General features: G+C 38.0%; 1 protein-coding gene across 1 annotated transcript; it reads right to left on the bottom strand.

Annotated features, from left to right (window-relative positions):
• Positions 1-3,874: 3,874 nt before the first annotated feature.
• Positions 3,875-14,237, bottom strand: il17rel (interleukin 17 receptor E-like). Its single transcript, XM_034234365.1, has 18 exons — positions 13,726-14,237; positions 11,883-11,910; positions 11,360-11,509; positions 10,607-10,713; positions 10,114-10,228; positions 9,797-9,841; positions 9,537-9,676; positions 8,832-8,903; positions 8,681-8,735; positions 8,409-8,572; positions 7,674-7,718; positions 6,977-7,034; positions 6,691-6,836; positions 6,193-6,252; positions 6,031-6,088; positions 4,887-5,018; positions 4,411-4,467; positions 3,875-4,323 (listed from the first exon to the last, which is right to left on the bottom strand). The coding sequence occupies exons 1-18, from the start codon at positions 13,849-13,851 to the stop codon at positions 4,202-4,204; spliced, it is 1,680 nt and encodes a 559-aa protein (XP_034090256.1). The 5' UTR covers positions 13,852-14,237; the 3' UTR covers positions 3,875-4,201.
• Between the last annotated feature and the right edge of the window lie 2,451 nt (positions 14,238-16,688).

The following is a 16,688-nucleotide window of genomic DNA, read 5'->3' as shown; positions in this document are numbered from 1 at the left end:
ATAAAAGTATAAATGATGTCATTAAAGCTGTAGCAGGTAGTTATTCTAAGAAAGGCATAACGAAGCACAATCCTCATCCTACAGCAATCATCTTCATCAGACAAGCATTGGCATTTGCACATGTGTCAATTAAACATACATGTATTACCCTATTTATCATAAGGGCATGACAAAAATACAATAAAGCTACCAATATGAATCAACATAAACACCATATTTTGCAGTTGGTGGCCTATTAATTGTCCAGTTATTTGCCTAATAATATATTGATTGAAAACAATATTAGGTTAACTGTAAGCCATGACCAGAATGTCCTTTAAAACCTGTCCTGAAGATGGCACTGTTTACTATGTGTTTAACAGAAACTGTTTAATGCTTTTACAATATTTATAATTGCTGTAAATTAATAACAATTGTTGGAGTTATACAAATTATATTCTTAGATATTGTTTTTGGGGAAATCATTAACTGAACATTGATTTTAAATAATATATTATTGCCTAACAATTGAGTTGCAAGTGCTACCATGTCCATACTTGGACATATAATACACACTTATCATCAAAATTGAGTAAATATGGAAATGTTCCTTATATGTGACTAGAAAACATTATCTTGAACACAAAATACGACCAGCTGCACAGTGCTTATTCTTTCTTTTCTTTTTTGTATTTTTTGGGCCACTAGTAGTGCCTTATTTAACTGACAGCATTGAAGGGTGGATAGAGAGGGGACGCCACGTGGCAAATAGTCCCAGGACAGGCTCGAACCCAGGTCCTCTGCATGGGGACCTAGCCCCAAAACATGAACTTTTCACGGCCCCACACAGTGCTTTTTTTGGGTCAAATTTCCAATCCTTTGTTACAGTTTGATAAACAATGATGTCACATCTGCCGTCAGATTAAGGGAGATTGTGAGACAAGTTACAGTTATTTTGTGGTCACATGATGTTATACCCGGGTTACAGGTCACATTTAGGTCTCTTTAGCTGGAAACACCCCTCACTGGTCTTTATTCAGAACTGATAATAAAATATAAAATATGCATAGAGGTTTCCATTCAAAGCAGAATCACCCATCACTGAGTCAGACTGCAGACAATGCACAATGATTGCCTTTCAAATTCACTCCCTGCAACGATGCTTTTGAATCCCTGATAATATTCCTTTTAGTTAGGTCATTTGTTCATCAGAATAAAGTTCCCTTTTGGTCCGTCTTTCCTGCATCACTTCCTATCATTCCTTTTTGCTGTGTGCATGTGTGTATGTGTTAGCATGTAATTCTTAAAGAATTTGTAGTTTCTTTTCTTCTCTTCTTCTCCCTTATTTTAAGGGTCATCGGTCTTTGCTGTTCTTTATGTCTCAGCTTCAAGAGTGTCGTTTTTACTTTAAGAAGCCAGGCTACAGCAGTCTTCAGTTTTCTCCATGATGAGAAGTGGTTTATCAGAGAGTTTGTGGGGCTCAATGAATCTTTGACAATGACGTTCATTGTGATGTCCTGCTTGATTTCTGGATCATTGCCAGGGATATCTGAATCCACATGAGAGTTTGGCCATTCTCTGTCTGGCTTGGAGAGAAACTCAGGTCCCTTGATCTATCTCCTACAGTTTAAGAATTGGTCTGCCTTTAGTCCTCTAGAGGCTTCATCTGCAGGATTTTCTTCTCTCTTATAAGAGAGATCCTGTTTGCTACAAATGTTTGAAAGCGTTTGTTTTCGTTTTTTATGTATTTTAGCACGGATTGGTTCAGTTGCAGCTGTAATTCGTTCTTCAGCATTGTGTCGATTTTGACAGCCAGGACTGCTGCTGTAAGTTCCATTCTGGGAATTGTAACTTGTTTCAATGGTGACACTCTGGATTTTCCTGTTATGAATGAAACATGCACTTCTTTGTTATCATTCTCCAGTCTTAGATATGAAACAGTACCGTAGCCGCTTTCACTAGCATCAGAAAAGTGGTGCAGTTGTGCATGTCTGACATGACCAAAGCTTGTTGGCTTCATGCACCGGTCCACTTGAAACTCTGCCATCTTATTGATGTCTGCTAGCCATCCTGACCATTGCTGAACTAAAGCTTGTGGTATGTTTTCATCCCATCCAAGTTTCTTCCTACAAAGCTCCTGCATGATCAGTTTGGCTGGTAGGGTGAATAGTGCCAGAAATCCCAAGGGGCCTTTTTGCTGCTTTCTTTGTTTCACTTTTTGTTTCATTCTTGTATTGCTTTCTCTCATTCTTGTATTGCTTTATTTCTCTTGTTTTATTTTCTTCCTTTTGCTTTTTATTTCATTATTGTATTGTTTGCTACAGGACATTGACAAGAAAAGAAGAAAGATGAGAGGATTTTTGCCAGATTTAGCTATACGCTCATTTCCATCAGCAGTCCCTGGGCAGGTAATAAATAACACATCCAGAAACACACTAAGAATTATGCAAACAGATCAGAGAATATATATATACATACAATCTAAATACCAGCACATTTATCATAATTGATTTAATCATGAATTCACATACAGAAAGGGAGGATTCTAATTAAATGTATTTAACGCTTTATTTATCACAGCACACAGCGAAAATTGTTAGCATTAATAATTACACACTGATATAATACTAGGTTAAGGTCACTCGTATTTTTCCCATGTGGATATGTTTTATGATTCATGCGGGAACGTTATAAGGAAGCAGACAGAACATTATTCTCTTGTTTTGATGACTCACCTGGTTTTAGGCGCTCGCTTGCTGGGCATTTGAAAGCAAATCTAACAAGGAAATGTTTACCAGCACATCCCGGACCAAAACACATTGATCCATTCAGAGTTTTACAGAAAACAAGTTCCTCATGTGTTAAATCCCTATCACATGGTTGGATTGTGTACTACTGCTCACCTGCAGGCCCTCTGGGTACAGTGTGTGTGTGCACAGAGAAGCCTCTGTTCTGGTACTATGTCCTGTTCTGTTTTAAGCAACTTCATTTGACTATGAAAAACAAGAGGAAATCATTCCCGTATGCGGCAGGATGTTGCACAGGAAATTGATAGCGAGAGAGACTATGACCGTAGGGATGATATATAAGAGATAAGCATTTCCTTTGTTAAGGCTTGGGGAGTAACGGATCACATGTAACAGGATTATGGCTAATGATAAAATAAATAAAACAATGTAAAAAAAACAAGTGGAATAAAAATGATTCAAAGACCAATTAAAGTGGGGTGTTGCTGGTTAAAAGGTTATCAAAATGTTTTGTTTTTAACTGACGTTTAGAAGAGTTTGATATTGGGATAATCCAGATGTATCGGAAAGTAATCAGGTGACATTACTTGACATTGTGATAATCAGGTTAGGTTAATAATTACATTTTTCTTCCGGTAAATATTGATTAACCCAACTTGTGATGCTTAATGAGCTTCCGTATAAAAATGCTTTCATTATATTCCTTTTGGTTCATAGGAACTCATATGCTTATCCCAGCCGAATTCTGAAATATATGCAAAGGATTAAGGAAGTAGAGCTGTGCTAAAAAAAGGATTCACCACATTACTGGCGTGTCTGAACAAGTGTCCAAACAAAGTGTTGGCGCCACAGTAAAAACTAAGTTCTTGGAAATGGTTACTGCGCCTTGCAAAAGTATTCAACCCCTGAGACCTGTAATTTAAATAGATTTGTATATGGGTTTTATGTAATGCACCCAGAATCAATAGTCCAAATTTACTACAAAAAAGTTGGTTAGCGTGTTGAATTACAGGTGTTGTATTGTCTGTATGTACAAATGGGGCTATTAAGAAATGAAAATCCCTTGAACCACAGTACAGTATCAGTAGTTACTAAAACCTGTTGAATGTAAGGTGGTTGCTTTATGTTAAAGAAATGTGCAGGTTTTCTTTCATGTTTTGTATTTCTTTATTGAAAATATAAATATAGTTATGAAATGACTGTTTAGCTGCAAGCTGAATGAATATATTAGGTGTAAAAAAACGACAATATACAAATTTAACTTTCACCACAACAGACATAAATTAGAAAACATACATAGCCACTATCAAGCATAATAACCAGCAAATATCCAGTAACATACATAACATTACAAATATCTATATATTACATATCATACGCTGCATTCAAGAGAGAACTCATTTGGTCGTGTAACAACTTTACAGTTTTTACCGCACCTTACAAGAAATGCTTTTAATGGTAGCACTGTTCTTTGGTCAGTCAGATATTAAGTTGGCCTTCTCATTGTTCCCACACTGGGGTGAATCAGGTACGAGGACCCCTCCATGGAGAGCAGATTTAGTTGGTAATACAGGGACAACACAGTCAAAAGCAGGATCTGTCAAAACACATGAGATGTTCAGGTTTGAGGTATTTGGAAATGTACAGTATGCAATGAAGTCAATCAAAAATGAGATTATTTTACCTATTTGCTTCTCAGAGATACAGCCTCCATTCATGTTCTGTTTCCTCCTCTGGTACACTAAATTACAATACAGGGGAAATCAGATGAGGAAATAGACCGACACATGGCGAATTCAGTGGCTTGTTTTTTTATTCAAATGACAGTAAACCAAATTGCAAGAAGATTAGGTTACTGTAAATCTTGCATTCACTGAGGAAGTCCAGCTTAAGGTCCATATCAAGCACATTGAATGATGCACTAATCAGTCGAGCACCTAATCTTACATACTTTGCAAACATGTGTTCAAAGAAGGCAGACAAGGATATTGTTTGTAAAGTTAAGTCTGCAGCATTTACTTCCTAACTGAAGACAGGAAGTCTAGGTGTGGGTGGACACTGGAACTGTGCCTAAATCCATTTTGATACAAGAGCTTACATAAAAGTATGTCAACAGAGAAGATAATACTGCAGGCCTGAGCTAACATCATTTCAACCTACCGGTTAGCAGTAAGTTGAGCAACAGAGTGATGATAATGATGCCAGAGAGGCAAACGCTAGCAGGAACAACGACCCAAGTCCAGTCCAGAGAGGCTCGTCTGGAGAAGGCAGCACTGGGGGGCAATGATGATTCTGTGAGGGGAAAATATACAGTTTGTAGATTATTAGATGCATGGCAATGGTATTTAATACATTGCTTTTCAAGGAATAGTTTGGGCTGTCCTTTCCTTCCAAGAAAGAAATGATTGAAAGATTCCCCCTCTTGTATGCCAACAAAAACAGCACAAAACTATTATGAGACTTCAAAACTTTTGTCGTCAATATACTTCCAAAAATATCAAGCTGAAGCCAAAGTTAGCTTAACCTTGCATTGTGAAATCTGATATACTGTACGAGTACATTTGTGTCATTTAAAAAAGGTGCTGTTAGCTGTGTTGTTTTTTAACCTTTGGCTAGAGCGAGGCTAGCTGTTTCCTTTCCTGTTAGCTGGCATTGATTTATTCACCTAACTCCTGAAGCAATATAAAAAGTGTATTTCCCAATGTCTCTTGAGGATAACCAAACAATAACCCGTGTTTATGAGACTTCTGATCCCTACAGTTATCAATGTGTTGACTCTATTATGCATAAATAAATAAGACCTTAAATGCATCAAAGACGGTTTTCATAATGTTCTGCCCTTAGGTTTCATCTGTTATGCAAACAAAATAGAACTATATCTCTTGAGGTTATCAAAACAATAATCTGTGTTTATCTGAATTTGAAAGATGATACAACCAGCATGCTTTCTGCTCTCGGCAGTTTCTCACATACATAATGGTTTCATCCATCATGCACACTAAATCAAAGAGTAGTCAATGATGACATTTACTTGGAATCCTTTTATTTTCAAAAACAGATGCCTAGAAACCACTTCAGGAGGCACGCACATTTGTGATTAGCCGATGAAAGATAGCTTGACAGTAAATATATAGTCTATTACCAGTCCAAACCACGTAAAAAGAAAAGTAGTGGTATCCAGTTGCACATCCAACTGATGTGAAACCTCAGGTTATGAAAATGTGCAGACCGAAACAGACACAAAAAATAGAAGAACAAGATTTACTCATATTTATTTTGCAAGGAGGATGAAAACTATACTTACGGCATTGCTCAAGACAGTGAATAACTGTTGCAGCAAACTTCACATCCAGCCTCTTCACCTATCCAAATGAACATGTATTTAAAGTAAAGTAAAGTCATCGTCTGTCTGAATGTGAGGAAAAATGCAGTATATGTGCAGAATAATTGAATGATACAAACATACCACAAGACAAGAGTTGCACATTTCCCCTTCCAGTTTGAAGTCAACAGGTTTATTCTTCTCCTGTCAAAGAAAAAAAAACGCCTTGAAGCTTCACTTTTGTTATGGAAGCTACCATGGTTTCTGTTTTGCTTTCATTGTTCCTTTTGGTGCTATCACCCATCCAAGACAAACACGTGTGGATCGCTGCCTGCCATATTTTATCTAGCAAATGTTGGAAGATACCATTTTATAATAACGCAAAATTAGCTTTAATTGCTTGTTTGATTACAAATATTGATTCAAAGCTATTGTACACCGCCTTAGGGAACAGCATGTTGCCTACGAGCAGTAACAAGGAAATACTTTTAAAACAAACAGTAATAAGATACCATGCAATCAATGCAAACAGGATGTGAAAGCCCCTCCATATAACTAATGCAGATGCTTCCGCACAAGCGCACAAGTGGTCATTGTATGGTATGGTCAGTATGAAAATGTGATGTTTTATGTGATACCTACCACATGCATGGTGTGCGTGTCAGTGATCTGGCACCCAGTCGACCCTTCAGACTTCACACACTGCCCCACAGAAAACGTTGCAGTGATGCGGGACAACATCTTCACGTCTTCCTGACCTTGTTGTCTCGTCACAACCACCTCCCATGCTGGAAATGAATACTACATTACTAAATGTCCGTCAATATCTACTTTATACATTAAAATGTTTTTCTGAAGCCACAATCGGATGGATTTATTGCAGTATGTAGCCAAGCAGTAATCAGATGATGTGATTAAGTAAAGTTACCTTTGAATGTTGCATCGGCAAAGGGACACTTAACCCAGGACTGAGGGCCTGCAGTGAACTGAAGAACATTGTACAATTATGTTTTGAAGTGCTTTTAGGATTTCCATTAGATTAACACATCAAACCTCACCCTGTTTTATTTGTAAATCAGTAACAATGCTCGCGATACTTCTGCTTTATGGTTCGGTTACCAGTTAACTGCTGAACTATTTTAGAAAGTATGTGGGTTTGAACATAGCATTTCCCTTTTTTCACTTATTTTAGTACAGTAAAAGGGCAATAATACATAATTGGGTGTCCTTCTATAGAATGAACTGCCATAGCAAAGGAAATGCTACTAGCTTTATTCGAAAACTGTTATTTAATTGTTTAAATCCAGTTTGTATTTTATTTTGCAGCTCTGTTAATCCACAGCTTACCATTAGCTTACTGGCTAACGAGTACCGGCTAACTATTAAACGTAGCTAACTGCTGGAGGGAGCTTCTACTAACTTGAGATGGTAATGGTCTCTAGTTTAAACTGAAATTACGAGCTCTGTTATACATTAGAATGTTGCACAATTGCCAAAACTAGTGGAAACACCACTTAGTATTTAGACAAGAGAACAGCATTGTAAAAGAGTCTGGTACTGTACAACTACTACAACAACAACAACAACATTATATGAGCCCGTTTCTCCAGAGTAACATTCTTTACCTTCATGCATAGCTGAGGGTGTGGATCCACTTTGGCAAATGTTATCTGAAAAGCAAACATTATGAAAGTTATTTTTGAAATACAGTATTAATTTTTGAAATACAGTATTTCCTTTAAAGCAGTACGACTAAATGCTTCTTATGATTCGTTTTTGTTCAGACTTTTTTTTTTTTTTTCAGCTGGACTCAGTTTACAGACGGGAGGCTCTTTACGTCACTTGTTATTTTCAACCTGACAGAGAATTCCCTTCTCAAGTGAAAGGGCCTGAGGTTCAATCTGATATCAAGATACCATCTATGTCTTAAGCATCAAAGGGATGAAGGCTCTCCCTTTCTTTTGAAACTGAAAAATTGTACATCTTCTATGGGCCCAGATACGGGTACTTTTGGCTTCATGCGCCACTGAGCAACTTTCATAGGAATGAAAGGGGTCCTGCCTCCAACACTGTATCCAGTTCTCTTTATACATCCATGAATTGGATACTCAACTTTTTTTTAGCTCAAGCAAAAGTATTCTCACTTTGAATCATTTGGAAAGAAATTAAATAGTTGCCTGGCTTTTATACTTCATGGAAACACTTTGCTTTAACGTCATATGATGGCGCAGAGTATTACTGGCAAAACAAAACTGCTGTCGTAACTGATCTTCCTACGTATAAAGTATCAAGTGTTTTGTGTTAATAACAGGCAGCCAGAGGGGTAAACACTACTGTGGTTTCATGTCAGCAACTTGTACCCTTTCTCTGCTGACTTTCTGTGAGGCGTGAGGCAGATCCAAACAGACGCCGTCCTCTCTTTTCTGACACAACGCAACCACAGCAGACACTTGGCACTCGGGTTCCCATGATAGCGTCTCCTCCAGGAGGTCAAAGTTCATTCCAAACCACAGCTCCTCCAGACCTGCAGACAGGGGGATGTCACAATCTTTACAAATGGTATCTCTTATCCACGGAACAGGATTAGTTTACTACAGATTTTTTCCTGACTAAAAGCAATAACGTGACTCACGGTCTTTGAAGGGGCAGACCTGGACCCTGGGGGCATCCGTCAGCAATGACCAACCCTATGAGGAATTTATAAGGACAGTTCAATACCGTTTTCCTAGTCATTACTAAAAGGAAAATATCATAAATGCTCGGAGTATTTGCTGAAACTTTACCTCGATGCAAAGGCAGGGCAAAGGTCGTGAGTACGGGAGGGTTGCGCTCATTACGGGATCTCCTTTATTTATCTGGAAGGTAAACAAAGCTTTGTAAACATTTGTCATGAGTCTTTGGCATGTTTACTTGTGAACAAGGCTTTGGTTTTGACATCTTGGTTAGTCCAGAGTCAAATGATGGATTATTAGCCCCATTTTTTTCGTGTTGGATAAGTAAGCTGTGGGAGTTTCCAAGAGGTTTCAAATGAGCATCCCTACTGAGAGTGTAAAACGGGTTAATATTATTTGTGCACCAGAGGACAGCATTGCATAAGTTGCATTCACCTTTTCCCTCTAGAAAAGTCAGTCAGTGAGTGGGTAGACACACCCTTATAAATACAAAGTGAATGACCTGCTGACTCAGTGGGAGAAAGGTTAGAAGTGACGCTCTGACATTCAACAGTCATTTGTCTGGATGATAACAGTGTTTATAAAGCACGATTTATTATCAGCTGCCTATTTTAAGCAAAGATTATTGTCATGCCATTTATGAATTGCCAAGTGTGGGAAATATCAGGAGTAGAGACATCTGCCTGAACAATTTTAGAACTACATGAAACTCGGATTACACACACCTTGTAATGAGCACTTTCATAGGATTATGTGGGGAACCGTCCCTTTAAGTTCATATTTTATGCACAGTGTCTAAAACATAGAGGGTCTCACCTTTGTTTCGGCCCCTGTGCCTTTGCAGATGAAATTGTTACGGCACAGACGCAGGAAGTAGTCATAATCCTCCAGCATGTCTGTCACCCTGACACTCAGCTCTTTCCTCTCCGGCTTTACGTCATATGATAGCTTCCCGGCTGAATGAGACAGTGTGAGGTTTTCATCCAAGTACAAATGTTTATTGATACCCTGAGGGGCAGCGAAACTAATAAAAAATGCTCATGGGTCTAGTGGTTTAAGAAAAAACATGTACTCACTGATGCACTCTGGGACGTGTTGTCGCAAATCTTTATTGATGCAACCTGTGGAGAAATGCAACAATGTTTAACTTACAAAATACCATGGGGATAAAGATTACAGCAAGACAAATGTGACATAACCCGTGCATGTTCAACATTTGCATAATATCAAACTACTACTGTTTCCTCCTTTATTAATCATTTACCATTATTTTTACACAAGTGTGGAGCAGTGTTCTTAATGTTACCTATTCCTATCAATTACAGAGAAAGCTTACACAAACACCAATATGTATATCTTAATGCTCCTATGACATACATGCAAGTGTTCTCACCTGGAGCTTCATAGGTGCTTGTCCATGTTACTCCGCAGTAGCTCGGCACAGTTTTCACTGTAACTTGCACGTGTTGGCTTGGTGAAATGTCAAAGCAATTATTCTCAACTTCCACCTTTTGGAAAAAGGGTAACAAAAAAGAAACACAGGCTGTAACATGCTTCCGAAAAATGTATTATGTGATACTTGAACGTTCAATGTCAAACAAACAACTGTTTCTGTTGACCTTAAATATTAGATTTAAAAAAATTCACAGTGTATCAAAGTGTTTTCCTGTCTGTAAATGGGAAAATAAAGGTAACTAAATATCCAGATGATACACAAATATATCTTCATGAATCTGCCATTTTGGCGATGTACTTTCATGCCTTCTTATTTCATATTTTCTTACATCACTTGCAAGACATGAAAACCAAAACATACTCTCAACGAAATGTTACTCGTATACAAAAATGTCCCAAGATTGTAAATCGCATGGTGCTGTTTACAGTACCTTCCGTCCGGACATTCGTCCCCTCGAAGCTTTCGTGAAGGTGAACACTTGGCAGTTTGACATCATACCAGCAGTGACAGTGCAGATGGAAACACCATGGATTGACTCTGTTGACACAAATATTGATGATGCATTTGTTAAACAGTAACTGTTAACCAGCTAGTTAGCCATTAAAAACGATTCATGCATGTCATTGTGAGTCGGCATTTCTTTAGTTTTCATACAGGAGGAAGGGTATGAACTGAAGGCACTATCAAGATCAGAGGGAGTTCCCTGCTCCAACCCGGACAGTGAGCAAATCTACAAAGATTGTTATAAGTTGGTTCAGATGTTTTAACCCTAAGCCTAAAGTGTACGTGTTAACCGGTAACAAAAACCGTGCATTGACGCACACAAAAGAAAATGCAGAAGTTGGATAACGGAACGTAGTTTATAAATTACATTTCCTTCCTGGTTCATTTGCACTTCCCACAAATACTTGCGTCATCAGTGATAACTACCATTATTATTCCAACATTGGTTAGACTACACCCAAAAGTTAAACTACCTTATGATGACGAATATGAATATGTTGAGCTATGAGACAGAATGTATGTTTTCTTGAAATGCTGAACTAAATTAGTCTCTTAAGAATGTCTCATCTACTAAAACTGTCGTGGATGTCCAAAGTTCAAAATGTTTACTATAGCTTAAAGGTCTAGATAGACACCTTTGTATTTTAATGACATCATTCAAGCGGCTGCACTGACATACCAGTTAGGTGCACTGCGGTTTTGATTTGAAGGTGTAGCGAACACTTCTGTCTGCCCTCGCAGCTCATGACTGTGGAGATGCTGATGTTGGCGAACACGGAGGAGGAGTTGAGACCTTGAGCAGGGTCCTGACACGGAGGAGGAAACCAAGCTACACAAGGAAAGGGAGAACAGAGAAAGAAATATGTAATCTTTCAGTACAGATCGACATAAATTAACAAAATGTCAGGTGTTCCTGCTGTCACACTGCCAACAAAGGGACATGAGTGTGCAGTCCAAATGTGCCAAGCGTAGAGATCTGTTTATTCTTCCTTGATCTTCATTAAGAAGAACTTAACACACAAACATTTCCTCCATCAGATGATATCTTCAAAGGTGATGTGTGCACAATATGTTTTAGTGTAAAGTGAAATCTCTTAAGATGCTTCGATGCACTTCTGAATGCATAATGATTTTCATGTTCTGCGGAATCATGTCCTCTTTGCATGTGTGCGTGCATAAAGAAGCTATTGGTCTATACTCACCGCCTGGCTTGGTCCTGCAGTGAAGGCCCTGCAAGGTGATGAGGAAAAGATAGAGTTAAACGCCCTGTTAATATGTTCTGTTACTTCGCATGGCACAAGCTTTGTAATAAAGTAATTCTTAACAAAGAGAACAAAGGTAGCACCCTTCCAGAGGAGGGAATTCCCAGACGTAATGATCTTTTTACATCCTCATTGCTATTTTAGTTCATACACAACCAGTTTGTGTTTTAGCTGCGGTTGCAACGCGTCCACATGCAAAGCATAAACATATTAATAAATTACTGCACTTGTGTTCTTGTGCTTCAATTTGCAGTCTGCAATGCATTTACGGAAAACATGTCAATGCAGGAATTCACACTGTGATGCAAAACATGCAACGTTGTACACCAAGGTCAATAAGTGCAAGTTGCCTAGGCACGACTCAAATGTTTCAAAAATACATCCTTGTTTACACCTGAGCCAGGAAACTATTTCTGACACTGACACCAGTAATGGCAGACGTGTATGACGTGCCTTTTTTTACTGAATATTTCTGGTATTACGAAATGTGGTAAAAATGCTCGATTGTAAGTATCAATTTTCACTTCAAAGTACAAGTTAATTCACATGAGCTCATGGGTCAAGATGTTTTGAAAGAAACATGACTCATAATTGAGGAAGAATAAAAAAAATTGAGCACATATACCTGTACACATTTGCAAAAGAGAAATATGTGTTTGTGCACTTGCAACATGAGCCTCGTGAAAATCTGTACTCAAGGTAAAAGCCCGAAACTGTGCTAAAGGGTTATTTATAGAAACTAAAGAAAATATTAAGAAAACAAGTAGGGTCACAGAGAGCATACTAGGGAGGAAAGGTGTTATCTATCTCCATCTAACATGATATGCAGCTGTTTTCGACTCCTCCTTAGGCTAGAAATAATAAGGTGAGTAATACAGTATGCAAATAAAAATACTGTAGCCTTTAAGAAGTAGAAACCAGCCCCTTTAACGTGCACGCTTGCAGACAGCACAACATGTGTGCTTAAGCATTATGTGTCGTTAAATAAAGGTTTCAGCGACAGAATAAGTGACTCACACAGTAAACTGTATGTCATATTTAGAGAGGACATCAGGGTTCATTTCAAAGCCTGAAACCGTGGATTATTTATAGTAGTATTTTGACAGGTAGTTGATGTAGTAGCACAGAAATTCAGATAGACATGGGTGGAAAAACAGCAGCAGGATTACTGTATAATATATTGAGTTTTAGCAGCAGCAGCAGAAATAGGAGGTTCTAATAGTACACGTAAGGGCTTGAGAAAAAACTATATTAACATTGTTTTGTATTTTTTTTCTAATACCTCTATAAGAGGTACACTGATATTCACTGATATTGTATATCATTTGAGAACAGAATTGACAAAAAGGCAAATAATAGAATAAATAGATAAACGTTTGTTTTATATCATTGTATACAAATCATAACACTTTTACACAATGATGTATTCATCAGTAATGTGGATATAAAGTAGACAAAAAGCAAATAGTAGACGGCTTGAACAGCATTTATTTTATATCACATTAAAAAAAATTGAAAATATCACTGTGGAAAAATCGTAACATTTTTCCACAGTGATATTTTCTAAAAATGTTCATTAGTAATGTGGATATAAAGTTTATAAATGCAAACAATGGAACAACTGAAACAGTCTGGAAGAATACAAAATTAAAATCAGTGTAATGTTAATAGCAAAAACCATAGTCATACAGTATCAAAAATAGTTTGTATTGTTATTTGTTTGTATTGTTATTTGTTTGTATTATTATGTGTTATCTTAATTGTTGATAAAGTTGAGTTTTACCTGAGAACACCGGGTGCCACATTTCTCTATCCTCTCCAGTTCTGAGCTTTGTTCTGCTGCAGCTCCACTCAGACCCCAGAAACACTGAGACATCAGCAAGGCGACCCACAGGAACATGTTCCCCATCCAGCACCAAGACACTTCTTCTTCTAATGCTCTGCTTCTCCTGGTCCTGTTTCTTGCCCTTTATACTTTTCTTCTTTTCTCCTTTTGCAGGTAAGAATAAGTTTGGTTTGGTTTGCCAGGTGATAAAGAGGCTCTCCTGTTGACTTGGTGATGATATCCAGTGGTGAGTTATATACTAGAGCAGAGTTAAGCACACAGAGTGAGAGGTGCAGATTTAAATATTCCTCAGTGGAGGCGTGGCATCTGCTGTTAAGAAGCAAACCCAGCAAACGCTTTCTCTCTTCCAAGCACATCCCCATTTAATGTTTATAATTTGCACTCATCATGACACACTTTTTTGAAGTCTGAATCAGGGTTTCCTGGAATGAGATAACATTTCACAACTTTTTGTTTTCATTATTGCTGAAATTCATCTGGAAAAATCCCATTTTTAGAAACTTACCTGGTGCAACTTTTAGATTTGCAGTAAATAAAAACACTCACTGTTAAATCTGGGTAAAGTCAATAGGGTGAGGATTAAGGAACAGTAGCTGAAACCTAATACAAGCAGGGTCTGAGTGGATCATGTGTCCCTAGAACAAAAGCTTTCACTCAAGGAAAAGTCAACCATAACAGTTGCCCCTGACATTTAACTCCCCCACAAAAGAGACTTCCTCTTGGCCTTATGCTACCCATGCCCTAACATGGGCACATTTCAGCTGAATCACGGTCAGACTGGGGGAGTCTTTCATATCTCCCCCATATTTTGCGATTACTGGTTGTCTGTCTCCTTGGGAGCAAGCTGTGTATGTATCACCTTTTTATTCAATATGACAAGCTTGTTCACACATAGTTACTTATTGACACATGCAACATATACATTAGCATTTATGAATAGCTGGTAGGTCAAGTATTGTATTGTTGGGGTTTAGAGCATTTTCCATCTGAAATGGTATCTAATTTTGAGTAAAAACAACAATATGATCGCAGAAAAAGTGAACAAAAAAAGCTACATTTGGGACCTCAAAACCATAACAATGACCCTGTTAACCGTTAAAGAAAATTACATTACATTACATTTAGCTGATGCTTTTATCCAAAGCGACTTACAATAAGTACATTCGACCAGGAAGACACAACCTTGAAGAAAACAGAATCATATAAGTACATCAGGTTTCATAGAGCCAAACATTTCAAGTGCTACTCAACTGGCTATAGATAAGCCAGTCCTTTGTTAGTATATAAGTGCTCTGTTCGCAGTTCTTTGTTAGTAATTCTATCGCTCGAAGTGGAGTCCAAAGAGATGAGTTTTCAGTCTGCGCCCGAAGGTGTGTAAGCTTTCTGCTGTCCTGATGTCAATGGGGAGCTCATTCCACCATTTTGGAGCCAGGATAGCAAACCCACGTGTTTTTGCTGATGGGAACTTGGGTCCCCCTCGCAGCGAGGGTGCAGCGAGTCGTTTGGCTGATGCAGAGCGTAGTGCACGCGCTGGGGTGTACAGTTTAACCATGTCCTGGATGTCAAATCTTTTTTAGGGCTTAAAATGAATCATTCAGTAAATCTGAACCCTTATATAAACTTACATGGTTAATGGGTTTTTTATCTTATTATATCGTCCCCCTTTTGCTTTTACATTCTTCGTGTGGTAGTATTTTCTTTCGATACACACGTCATGCATGATATGTTCGTCATGTTCTTTTGTTTTCATTCATAAATAATACTTCTAATGCCAGGGGAAGCCTGCTGGTTTGCAGAAGAGTTGCCAAAACAGAAGATAAAGGAAAGTCTTAGAGGCAATGTGCGAACTTCCTACTACTCTGATGCTGAGAATGACACTGTGAAGAAATGGTAGCCTTCCAGCACTACCAAGTTAATCCCGAAGTCTGTGTGGCATGTGTCAACAGAGACCCAGCAGTTGGAAGAGATATTGCTTTACTTTTACTGTCAGTCATGCATTTCTTTTAAATGCTGTGTTGTGAAATAACATCATAGCAAGACCATAAAAGAGTTGTTCAATGGGGCCGGATAACAGTCATTGTGTATAACAAAAAAGAAACTGATGGGATAGTCCCAGTTCACGGCCTTAAAATTAGATCTTATCGTTTTCCGTTTAATTTAATTTCAAGTGACGAAATACGGGGGGAAAAGACACAACACAAAGACTTGTTGTAACTCAGTTATTCGTGTGCCTTATACTAGTATCCAGATAATAGGACATGGAGTAGTGAAACACCTAACATATGCCTGGTTTTAATCAAATCAATGACAAAGAAATTACATTCAATTTAGTTGACGCTTTTATCCAAAGGGAATCAGAATAAGTGCAATCAACCATGACAATACAATCTCACAATAGTTAGAAATTAGCTTTCAATAAGCTGAAACATTGTAAGTGCAACCCTAACCCTAACCCTGCATTAGCTTAAAAAACGCGATACCTTATATGTGTTACTTACAAAAGTGAGATGGCAATTCCTTATACAGAAGCAAACAATAGGCTAATATATAGGCATGTTTTAAAGCACAATCTGAAGTAACACTGAAAGCTCAGACCTGTCCTACTTTTGCGTAATAGCTCTATCTACTGGATTCTGTGTGTATTACAACACCCGTCATTACACTTCTCATGGGTTTGGGTGATAATAAAGTTATAAATCTTATATGCTGTTAATAATGAGTCATGGGTTTCCATTGATAATGCGTCACCAAGTGGGTAGTCTTGGCGTTTGGTAACTTGTTAATAAATAATCAAGGAGTTCTGTTTTTATAACCCGCCGGTGCCTACTCATCAAGTCTGCGGTTTCTATGGTAAGTCCCTGTTGAGTGATTCCTCCGCTGAAATAAGTCATAATGTTAGT

Source organism: Gymnodraco acuticeps, unplaced genomic scaffold (assembly GCF_902827175.1).
Source record: "Gymnodraco acuticeps unplaced genomic scaffold, fGymAcu1.1, whole genome shotgun sequence".
In the NCBI taxonomy this organism is placed as follows: domain Eukaryota; kingdom Metazoa; phylum Chordata; class Actinopteri; order Perciformes; family Bathydraconidae; genus Gymnodraco; species Gymnodraco acuticeps.
The sequence above is the reverse complement of the archived record's forward strand: the minus strand, read 5'-3'. Positions and strand labels throughout refer to the sequence as shown.